We start from the raw sequence: 11,554 nt of genomic DNA, 5'->3' as shown, positions 1-11,554 counted from the left end.
TCCAACTCTTTTTTGTTTTTCTTCCAGGCATCCTCACAGAATGATTCAATTCCCTGAACCTTGGCAATCTGAACACTAACATCCCTAGATGTTTTCCAGGCCTTGATTACCTCTTGCTCACTTTCTAACTGTTTAGAAAGAATTTCTACTTTCTTAACAGCTTCTTCTAGTTCACTCTCAACAGTCAAGCATTTAAGTTTAATCTTTTCAAGCTCAATTACCTGATCCTCTAACACAACATTCCTATCACTTAAAAACACATTATTCTCTTTGATCCTAGTGTTTTCTTTAGATAGTGATTTAAGGGAAACACGCAAATGATATAATTCATTGGACATATCATTTATGGCTTCATTGCATTCATTTTTAGAAAGCTGAGAGAGATCAGTAGTAATTACCTGGTTGCTTGATGAACTAGTTTCATTTTCATCAGAATTAGCCATCAGGGCTAGGTTGACATATTCCATATCATCATCTTCATTGACTCCATCTGCTGCCCAATCATCTTGAGTGAGAAAAGCTCTTTCCTTTTGTTTGAGCAAATCAAAATACTTCTTTTTGTAATCAACTTGCTCAAATTTCTTCTTATCAGAGGTTGGCTTCCTACACTCACTTGCAAAGTGTCCACTAATGCCACAGTTATAACATTTGAACTTGGATTTGTCCACCATGTTTTTGTTTGGCTTAGTGAATTTTGTATTTTTCCTGAACTTCATCTTTGCAAACCTCCTGGACAGAAAAGCCAGATGTTCATCAACATCATCAGAGTCATCCTGACTGGAATTATTTTCATCCTCAGCTACTTGCTCTTTACCCTTGCTTGATTCTGATTTGCTTGTGCCAATTTTGAGACTTGGCATTGTCTTCTCCTCATTCCTGGTTTCAACCTTCTCACTGTCAGCTACAAGTACAACTGATCCTCCTTTTCTCTTCCCCTTTCCCAACAGCTCATCTTGCTCCATCTCAAGTTCATATGTCTTCAAAATTCCATATAATCTTTCAAGTGTGAAGTCCTTATAATCTTGAGAATTTCTTAGAGAAACAGTCATAGGCTTCCATTCCTTTGGTAGAGACCTTAGAAATTTTAAATTGGAGTCCTTGACTTGGTACATTCTGCCATACAGCTTCAATCCATTCAACAGTTTCTGAAATCTGTTGAAGGTATCATTCAATGATTCTCCTTCTTCAAAATGAAAATATTCATACTGTTGAATGAGAAGCTGCATTTTGTTTTCTCTAACTTGCTCAGTGCCTTCACAGATAAGCTGCACAGTATCCCAAATTTCCTTAGCAGTTTGGCTGTTAATGACATTGTCAAACATATCTTAATCTAGGCCATTAAACAGAATGTTCATGGCTTTCTTGTCCTTGTGAACCTCTTCAATATCTTCAACAGTCCATTCTGCTTTTGGCTTGGGAATAGACTGTCCAACAGCAACTGTTGCAGTTGCAGCTGTGGCCACCTTGTGAGGGATGTGAGGACCATTTTCAATGCAGTTGATGTAGCTTTCATCTTGAGAGAGAAGATGTAAATGCATCTTCACTTTCCAGTGATGATAGTTATCTCTTTCCAAGATTGGAATCTTTACACCAATATTCTTCTTACTCATGATGTTAGCAGAATAGATCTTTAAACTCTTTGTATGTTAAGAGCTAGCTCTGATACCAATTGTTATTCCCAGTGGACTAACAATGAGATTTACAGAAGGGGGTTGAATGTAAATCTCAAAACTTTTTCAAGTTTTGAGTAGTTTCTAAGGCTAAGTGTTTTAGTGAGCAAATGTGTGTGAATGGCTTGAAGCTAATACAGACAGATATATATTCAAACACAAATATAAAGAACACAGAGAACTTAAAAACTTTTCTAGTGGATTTGTTGTTCCACCAGAGATGTGTTATTTCAGAAAATCTGTGATTCAAAGAATTAAATCACAGCTGCTTCCTAGTACAAACTAGATGATTTTCTCTTTGGATTTTTCTAAACAGCTCTGGAAAATTCACATCTAATTACTAGCTGCTACTTGGTTTATATATCACCAAGTTTACAAGTGAAGACAAAACTGTAAAATACAATTAAAAAGGCTCTTCACATGTTTCTTCTTCATTTCTCTATCCAATGCAATTTAGGCTTAGCTGTTAATCTTTGAATACTTCCTTGTTTGCATCAGAATGGAAATGCTGCATTTTCTTGATTCCTCCTAGAGGCTTCCACATTCCAGTTTGTCTCTGTCAACCCATGTGCCTCTGTCAGCTTATGAATTGTCACTATCAACTGCTAATGAACTAAGCATCCGTTGAAGCTTTCATCCGTTGATGCCTTATCCGTTGAGGCTTTATCTTTTGAAGCTTTATCCGTTGATGCATTATCAGTTGAAGTCTTTATCCGTTGAAGCACTTATCCGTTGATGGATATTATCCGTTGAAGCTTTAGAGACATCCGTTGAAGCTTTGTTTCTTATCCGTTGAAGGTCTTCAATATCAGTTGATACTTCTTCACTTATACAAAATTACAAGGCATGAAATATTTACAATTAGCCCTCCTATTTGCATATCCACTAGTAGTCAACATGACTGATAATTTCCTACAACATCTAAGAATTACAACTTGAATCCAGAGAATGAAATGTGCTACAATACTAAACTTATTGCTAAGTAAAGCTACTCCTTCAACGGATAGCCAAGATGGTCTTATCCGTTGAGGCTACAAACACTAGATTTCTACTTAAGTGTTTTGTTTAACTTATCATCAAACTAATACACATATTCCTAACAAATAGGAATGAGGAGATATCAAAGCAATTAAATTAACTTCATCTTCATCCTAGGGAACAAATTTAGCTACATATGATAAAAAGATGAACAAAACAAATAACTAATTGGGTGTTTTGGGTGTTGGAATGTTGAATGTGTAAAATACAAGAAAGGAGATTCATATATATAGGGAAAATATGAGGGTTGGGTTCTTGGAGTACAAGTATGATTCTTAAAGTAAATTCTTCTTCTTCTCCAATAAGGATTCTATTTATCTTCCAATTCCCTTGACTTCTAGAATAGTCCACTTCCTTCCTTATTTGCACCTTTTCCAACTCGAATTCTGATTTGATTTATTTTCCTACAAAACAAAGTAAAACAATTTATTTATTAATAAAATTATGAAAACGGACATAAAATAGGTATTAATAATATGCAATAATATGGACCTATCAAGCACCTTAGCAAGGCACCCCCACACACGAAGATACTTAAGACTAGTCATCCTGCCTTTCTATAACTCCAAGGGTGTCTTATCCATTGTAACACCCCAGTCCCAGATCGAGGAGATTTGGGACTTCTGTTTATTTATAAGGCAAAGTACTACTACTATGTGCACCAATAAATCATGATCTTTTGGGGGGCTGTGGTGGGCTTGTCGTAACCCAAGTTCGCTGTACTCGGGATAGCATGCTTCGGCTTATTTCAGACTCGTAATCTGGACTTGACCCGGTTTTCAAAAAAGGTTCGGGATTTGACCCGAGTTGTCACATATAGTATCAGAGCCGACTCTCGAAAGATTGATGCGTCAAGTTGCCGTAGGTGGGGACACGAAGGCTGGTGGTATTATCCCACAATGGCAAGAGGTCCGGGGGTGGGGACACGAAGCCAGCTGGTATTATCCCACAATGGCTAGAGAGGTACGACCTTGGTCCTATGGGTTGTATGTTCGGGCCTGACAAGGATGTCAGGAGTTTAAGTGGGGGACTTTGTAACACCTATGGGATGTCTGTTCGGGCCTGGAGAGGACGTCAAGAGTTTAAGTGGGGGAGTTTGTAACACCCCAGTCCCACATCGAGGAGATTTGGGACTTCTTTTTAGTTTATAAGGCAAATTACTACTACTATGTGCACCAACAAATTATGATCTTTTGGGGTCCTGTGGTGGGCTTGTCGTAACCCAAGTTGGCTGCACTCTGGACAGTATGCTTCGGCTTATTTTCGGACTCGTAATCGGGACTTGACCTGGTTTTCGAAAAAGGTTCGGGATTTGACCCGGATTGTCATATCCATGTGTTTCAAAGGGACTCTATTCAAAATATGGCACTCCGTATTTAGAGCCTCTCTCCATATGTATTTATGCAACCCATAGTTAATAAGCATAATATTAATTATATCTTTAAATGTTCTGTTCTGTCATTTAGCAACCCCATTAGACTCAGGTGTGTATGGTGGAGTAACTTCATGAACTATACCATTGTTTGCACAAAATTCATTAAAAGCATTACTCGTATACTCATCACCTCTGTCAAATCTCAATCATTTAAGCACCTTACTAGTTTCTTTTTCTACTTCAGTTTTATATATAATGAATTTACTAAGTGCTTCATCCTTATGTCTAAGTAAATAAATATAACAATATATGCTACTATCATCTATAAAAGTAATGAAGTATCTAAAATGGTCCTTAGTTAACACACCAACAAATTCACAAATATCAGTGTGTACTAAATCTAACAAGTCTGAATGCCTAACAATATTATATAATGATTTCCTTATTTATTTAGTAGACACACATACTTGACATTTAGAATTCTTTTCTATGGTATGTTTTGGAATCAACTTTAAGTTCATCATATTCTTAAGAGCACCAAAGTTTAAGTGACCAAGTCTAGCATGCCAAAAATTTGAGGATTCAATACAGTTAACAGAAGGAATAAAATCATTATTCAAAGTTCCCAAAATAGGTTCAGCATTAATAACAAATAAACCATTTGACAAGTAACCCTTGCCAAAAAATGTACCAGTATGAATAAGAACTACTTTATTACACTTGAAAGAGATTTCAAAACTATTAGAAACTAAATAGCATCCACTTATTATATTTCTACGCATTCCGGGAACATGATGCACTCTAGTCAGAGATAGAATATGTCCTGAAAGGAACTTTAGGTCTACATTTCATACTCCATATACATGAGAAGCACTAGCATTGCCCATCTTTAATGTCGAGCTATGACTCTGTTGATAAGATATAAATAATCTAATATCAGCACAAATATGCACATTAGCTCCAGTATCTATCAACCATTCATTTGACAGAAAGGTAAAAAATAGTACAGGGTTGTAGGAAACATACCGGTCAACGTTAGTTTCAGAAGTCGTAGCCTCACCAACAACCATATTCACTACAGGCCCACTTGCGGTTCCAAGCACAGCATTCGCTTGCGCTACCACCTCGGTTTTCTTTGCTTTCTTTGTAGGACAGTCCTTACTCCAGTACCCAATCTGCCCACAAGACCAACACGGTTTGTTTTCCTTTAATTTCTTGGCCTTGTCTTTGTTACTATTAGGTTTATTACTATTAACTTTCTTAGCAACGGCCTTTCTTTTCTAGCCTACAATTGCTACATTTACCAGCGAGCTACCATGTTCACATGTCCCTGTTTGGACTTGTGTTGTTCTTGAACTGAGATGTCCAAAATAAGGTTGGTCCAGGTGATCTCTCGTTTCTGTTTTTTAGGGAGAGAGAGAACTCCTCCCAAAACTTTGGAAACTTTTCAATCACACTCATAACCTTGAACTTTTCATGGAGGTCCATTCCAGACTCCTTTGAAGCATGCACTATCATCCCGAACTCATGCACTTGCTCAGTCATGGACTTATTATCCACCGGCTTGAATTCAAGGAACCTAACCACGGAATACTTTTCCAGACCTTGTGAGTCAGTATTGTGTGTCTGGTCCAGCTTCTCCCATAAGAGTTTTATGGAATAGGCATCAAAAGAATAAATATTAAAAAGGTGTTCATTAGAGCAGCCAAAATGGTCGCCGTAGTCACCCCATCCTTATCAGCCCACTTCGCAAAAGCCTTAACTGTGTCAGCCTTTTCTTGATCCACAACCGATTTCTCATACTCCACAACCGGCCATAAACCCTTTACAGTCAACCACAATTTCATTATTTTCTGCCAACGAGAAAAGCCGATGCCACCATTGAACTTCTCTAGCAAATCAGTTAATTCAACGGCTTGTGGAAAACTGTAAGTGGTCCAATCAATGACCCTAGCATGTGCACCAGAACTACCACCACTAGCAGGAATCTCAGTTTCTCTAACCATTATGCTAAATAATATATAACTAATTATCTCTTCAAGAATGTTGGAAATATTAACTACTACAGCTACATAGAGGCAGTTATATAATATTTAACAAGTCAAGGCCAAGACAAAAATTAACGAAACAAAAGATGAAGGTAAAAAACATGCATATTAGTAACTTTAAAAACAAAGAAAGTTCAGAATTTGTACCAGACACCATAACTTTAGCAAAATTATAAACGAGCAGAGGACATAAGCCATAGGTATGAACAAGTACAAATAAATAAGAAAATAGAACAACTGAGTCGCCAGGCCTTGTCAAAGATCATGACTTCTCTTGAAGATATAATTGTCCCCGCCTGCTGTGTTGGGATGCTTGCAACAACTCCTCCAGGATAAAACAGCTCTGAACTTTGTGTTCACAATAACAACAAACCCAACTTCAACTAGCACCTCACTTGCCGGAAAAACCACTAACTATCTTTTCTTGAGAGCAGAGAAAGTAGAGAGGAAAAAGAGAGAAAATATAGAGTTTTTGAGATGTGTTTTTCTCTATATATACACCTTCTTTTTTCTTTCGGTATTTATAGTACAAGAAATGAAAGTGTAACTGAAAGACTTAAATATATTGTATTAACTCAGCCGTTACAGAATTTAATATTTAATTCTCAGCCGTGACAGAATATATATATTAAATTCTCAGTCGTTACAGAATATATATATTTAATTTTCAGCCGTTACAAAAAATATATATATATATATATATATATATATATACTTAATTCTCAGCCATTGCAGAATATATATTAAATTCTCAGCTGTTACAGAATATAAATAAATAAATATATATATATATATATATATATATATATTCAAATAAGTTTAATTAAATCAGAGTTGACCATCTCAGCCTATATAAACCCCAGTCGAGTCTAGTCCACATATCAATAAACTTATTTTTCCACTTAAAATAATAATAAATCAATAATTAATTTAAATTAATTAGTAAACGAATCTCATAACTCTTTCAGGTTTCGTTTTAACTCAATTTATGGATTTCATTAAGAAAATTCTTGAACCCATATATACAAGTTTAAGTTCCCAAATCAAAAAACAACTTCCGATCATCAGATTTTGGAATTAACATCAAGAACATAATGAACTTATAATTTAAAATATTTTGTTTAGTGAACTTGGAAGGAATGCCCCAGTTTAAGTTTCAGGATACCTGTGTTGTGTAGTATGTACTTGTGCAATTTTGCAAGTAGTTATTTGGGATGCTCTATCGTCTTTAATTTATAGTCTTGATTGATTATAAGACAAAATTTTAATATTGGCATGTGATCTAAAATCAATATCCACTTTTTTTTATATTGGCTTATTAATGGGGTTCTCACTAAGAAAAACTTGTATATCATCTAAAAATAATCATTTAAATTTGCTTCTTCAATTTATATAAAGTTTTCTAAATATATAATTTAATAATATTTTTTTAAGTATTTTTATTTCACTAATTTTGGGCTAACAAATGACTAAAATAATTATGGATTTGTGATATATTATTAGTGTATTTATATAAAAAAATTGTTTTGTTTCTTTATTAGGAGTGTATTTATAAAATCTTTGATTAGAACTAGCAATGTAATGTCATGGTACAAGAACACTAATATAATAATAAATGGAGATTATAAGTTGAGAACTTTTTTTATGGAACAGGAACAAGTAAACTTCATGTACAATTTCAAGTTAAATTGAAAGTTGAGTATAGAAATTTGTACAGCAAAAAGTTGACGAGAAATTTAAATAGCTAAATGAACTAAATAATTGTGTATAGAGCAAAAAGTTGACAAGAGAAATTTAAATAACAAAATGAGCTAAATAATTGTGTATGCACATGACGATGGGTCACCCTTACAAGAAGATGGAAGATAAAAAGGCTTAACTGAATATAAATAATTGCCCACTAATATTTTTAGCAAAGAAAATGCAACTAGAGACGGAGGAGCTGAAAAAATCTCAATCAATAAAATGGCAAAGGCATGAGACTAAATAAAAGTAAAATAAATACCTTTCTTAAAAAAAATTCGTTAATAGTTAGTTAATTAACTCACTAAAAGTTTTTTTTAAAAAAAAATGATAATTTATTTCACCTAGTCTTAATAATAATTTAAGAGACAACTTAATTTTGTTCAACAGCATAGTAGGCCTTTACAGTTTAGAGCCATGTGCAGTTGCGTCGAAATTTTAACATGAGCACGCCGTAACTTCATTTTTAGTGAAGTAATGCTAAATATAAACAAAATTTAGTTTCTCTGAATTTTAGTTTAAGAAATTAGTTAGTTATTTCTTAAAATTTTAACATGTTCCTCTTTTACTATATTCTTAAAATTTCATCTTTCTCGTTTCTCTATAATTTAAAGTAATCTTAGAGTAATGCTAAATATATATAAAAAAAAAGTACAAACAATTGTTAAAAAAAAAATATCTATGCAATGGGTCCATTTACTGGCATGTGACATTTTCTAATTATTTTAAAATTAATTTTGTTCATATAGTAGTTTCCATATTTTCTTATGGGAAAATCCTATACCAAGGAGTTACATTAATATATTGTTGGATTTAATATTTATAGGAAATACACTAAAAACCTGTTCTAGATTCTCTTACACTATATGCTTCCAGTTAAAATTAGGAGAGAAAAGAAAAGAACAGAAAAAAATTTATAATTTTTTTTCCTATTTTTTTTAGGAGAGAAAAAAAAAGATTGAGTGAGAAAATTTTTAAAATTTTCCACTCAAAAATTTATTCCCAAAAAATGATATAGGGTGTGTTTGGTATTGCTGTTGCAAGACAACAACAGCAGCTTTTCACTGAAAAACAGTTAAAAAACTGTTTGGTAAAATTTAAAAGCTGCTTTCCTGAAAAGTGCTTTTCGCTTAAAAGCTGCTGTTAGAGAAAGCACGTCACCCATGCTTTTAGAAAAAGCTGATTTTTAGCTGGTGCGGGAAGCAGATGATGATTTCACCATCAAACATTACCAAAAACATCATTATTTTTAATTTTTTGCATCAAAACATATACGAATCAAAAAAATTAACAAACAGTCATCTGATTTTTACAACAGCACTTTTTCCAGCAGCACTTTTTCTAACAGCACATGAATTTTTAACAGCAATCCCAAACAGAGCCATAATTTGGGGAGAAGCTCTCACATACTTTTCAATATATTTCTCTCCAAATTAATATTTTCAAAATTTTCATTTCTTTATAAGGAATAACTTGAGAACATCTTAAAAAAAAATTAACTTCTCTATTTTTTCCTATCTCTTCTTTTCTATTCTTTTCTTTCATCAAAAATTTTTGGGTAGCGTTGGGGCGGTTTTATTCGTAGCCTGCATACCAAGAAACAGGTTTGGTTCATTCCTAGGCTGCATAACAGAAAAACACTCAAATATTCTGGTTCCCTCAGTCAGCAATGATATGGTTCATTTTGAACTTTGTTTGTGAATCTACGAGGCTTTTAATAAGTTATGCTCCATATATATACCTTGTTTTAATATGTTATGTTCCATACATATACCTCTTCTCCGCTAATATCCTCTGCATATTATAATCAATGGAGACCAAACCCAACATCGAAAACTGAACCAAAAGTTTTCGGTTCCATACATATACCTCTTCTCCGCTAATATCCTCTGCATATTATAATCAATGGAGACCAAACCCAACATCGAAAACTGAACCAAAAGTTTTCGAACATTTAAAAAGATATGGATATCCTTTGCATATTCGATCAATGGAGACTAAAAATTTAGAAGATATGGATTCGTCAAAATATACCAAATTTAGTTACGCTAATCAGTTAAAAAAAAGAAAAAGAATTGAAACCACCTGCCAGGCTAATCAAAGTAATCAATGTCGAAACTCAAGAATAGAAAGAAAAAGAATCGGAAAGACAAAAACCTAACAGGGGATCTTCTTTGTGAACCACTTGATAATGGAAAAAGGAGCCTTGATTAAAGAAAGTGCTAGCTCTATTATCACCGTCACGCACAGACAACATGGACATATGCATGACAATGCAAACCTGCACCAATAACCACACATATCTTATCAGTATCATCTCCCAATTACACACATAAAAATTTTTACCAGAACAAAAATCATGATCAACTATTATCTATACATATTTACAGGGACGGAGGCAGCCCACCCCTAACTCCTGTATAATCATAAAATTAATATAAAAATTTATGAAAAAAAAATTATATATTTATATATTTAATAGTAAAAAATTTTATTTTCAATTTTCACCCCCTCAAAAATATATAAATTTTATGAATTTAGTACTGATATTAATGATATTTACAATAGTTATGAATTTAAATACATCGATTTAAGTATATTTTTGTACATTAAAATTGTTAAAAATAATATTTATTAATTTATTTAATATATAATAAATTAAAAATATATATTAGTTACCCTGAAAAAAATTTGGCCACCCCATACTCCAATTCCGGGCTCAGTCCCTGCATATTTATGTGCATGGACAGGGCTGCCTAACCGGCCCTTATGCATATATATATATACTACGGGTTTTGTTCGCCGGAGTACCCTTACGCGTTACGTTGCAGAACATATAGTACTCCATTTAAGGCTACAGTAAATACTCTCTATTAGCATGGATTTATGTATAGAGGGGAGAGAACTAACCCAACAATCCAGATGACAACTCCGATGAGGGAGAGGATCAGAGCAACGAAAGCGAAGGGCAGACCCAAAAGAAACCCCAGAGGCCTGCATTGACAACGATCATCATCATCTCCTGAACCACACATCCTTTTGCTATTCTCTAGTTCCCCTCTTCTTGTATATCTAGTAAAAATTTACAATTTGTTGTAAACACCGAAAACTAAACAACTCACACCCTTTGGCTGACAACTCAAGCAATTACCAAGAATAATTTATAGTACATTAGATGCAACAGCTTCTACATATATAGATCTATAGTTTATACAAAAAGCAAATTCGGTGTTGCCAGCCTAGCAAGTCAACTGTGGGCGAACAACTTCATAATTTCCTCTGCAAGTTGAAACACTTGCTTAAAAAATTTGAACAATTTTAAATATCAGAATTATGTTTACTAATTTAACATCCGAACATATTCTGATTATATTTACGTTCAAATACATATTCTGTTAAAATCTTCTTTGGGAATATATTGGATACTCTTTGTTGGTTGGTTATGACAATAATCGTCGATAAATTGTTAAAAAATCGGTTAAAAATATTTATCCGGTTTGATCGATTTTTAATAAATCATTGATAAATTACTCAATTTTTTTAAAATCACCTAATAAATCGAAAATCGGTACCTTAACTTTCCGATTTCCGAAATCTATAACCATGTTCATAACTTGTATATTTGAATAACTTTAAGCATAAATTACTCTACAGTCTACGAATAAGCTGCCAGCCCCAAG

General features: G+C 33.6%; 1 protein-coding gene across 4 annotated transcripts; it reads right to left on the bottom strand.

Annotated features, from left to right (window-relative positions):
* Positions 1-2,945: 2,945 nt before the first annotated feature.
* LOC141672579 (signaling peptide TAXIMIN 1-like) lies at positions 2,946-11,202 on the bottom strand. 4 transcript variants are annotated; one of them, XM_074479210.1, is made up of 3 exons: positions 10,785-11,202; positions 10,032-10,155; positions 2,946-3,112 (listed from the first exon to the last, which is right to left on the bottom strand). In XM_074479210.1, the coding sequence occupies exons 1-2, from the start codon at positions 10,907-10,909 to the stop codon at positions 10,032-10,034; spliced, it is 249 nt and encodes an 82-aa protein (XP_074335311.1). In that variant the 5' UTR covers positions 10,910-11,202; the 3' UTR covers positions 2,946-3,112. The 4 variants fall into 4 exon arrangements, with proteins under 4 accessions (XP_074335311.1, XP_074335312.1, XP_074335314.1 ...); XM_074479211.1 differs by lacking the exon at positions 2,946-3,112 and adding an exon at positions 4,841-4,991; XM_074479213.1 differs by lacking the exon at positions 2,946-3,112 and adding an exon at positions 7,700-9,763.
* Between the last annotated feature and the right edge of the window lie 352 nt (positions 11,203-11,554).

Source organism: Apium graveolens, chromosome 7, assembly GCF_009905375.1.
Source record: "Apium graveolens cultivar Ventura chromosome 7, ASM990537v1, whole genome shotgun sequence".
NCBI classification, from domain to species: domain Eukaryota; kingdom Viridiplantae; phylum Streptophyta; class Magnoliopsida; order Apiales; family Apiaceae; genus Apium; species Apium graveolens.
Note: the sequence above shows the minus strand (reverse complement) of the source record. Positions and strands in the feature narration are given on the sequence as shown.

Excerpts from the sequence above, each read along its gene's own strand:
- LOC141672579 (XM_074479210.1), bottom strand. The coding sequence starts at position 10,909 with ATGTGTGGTTCAGGAGATGATGATGATCGTTGTCAATGCAGGCCTCTG. Across the intron at positions 10,156-10,784 it reads GTTGTCATCTGGATTGTTGG|GTTTGCATTGTCATGCATAT; the intron begins GTTAGTTCTCTC and ends TTATTGGTGCAG.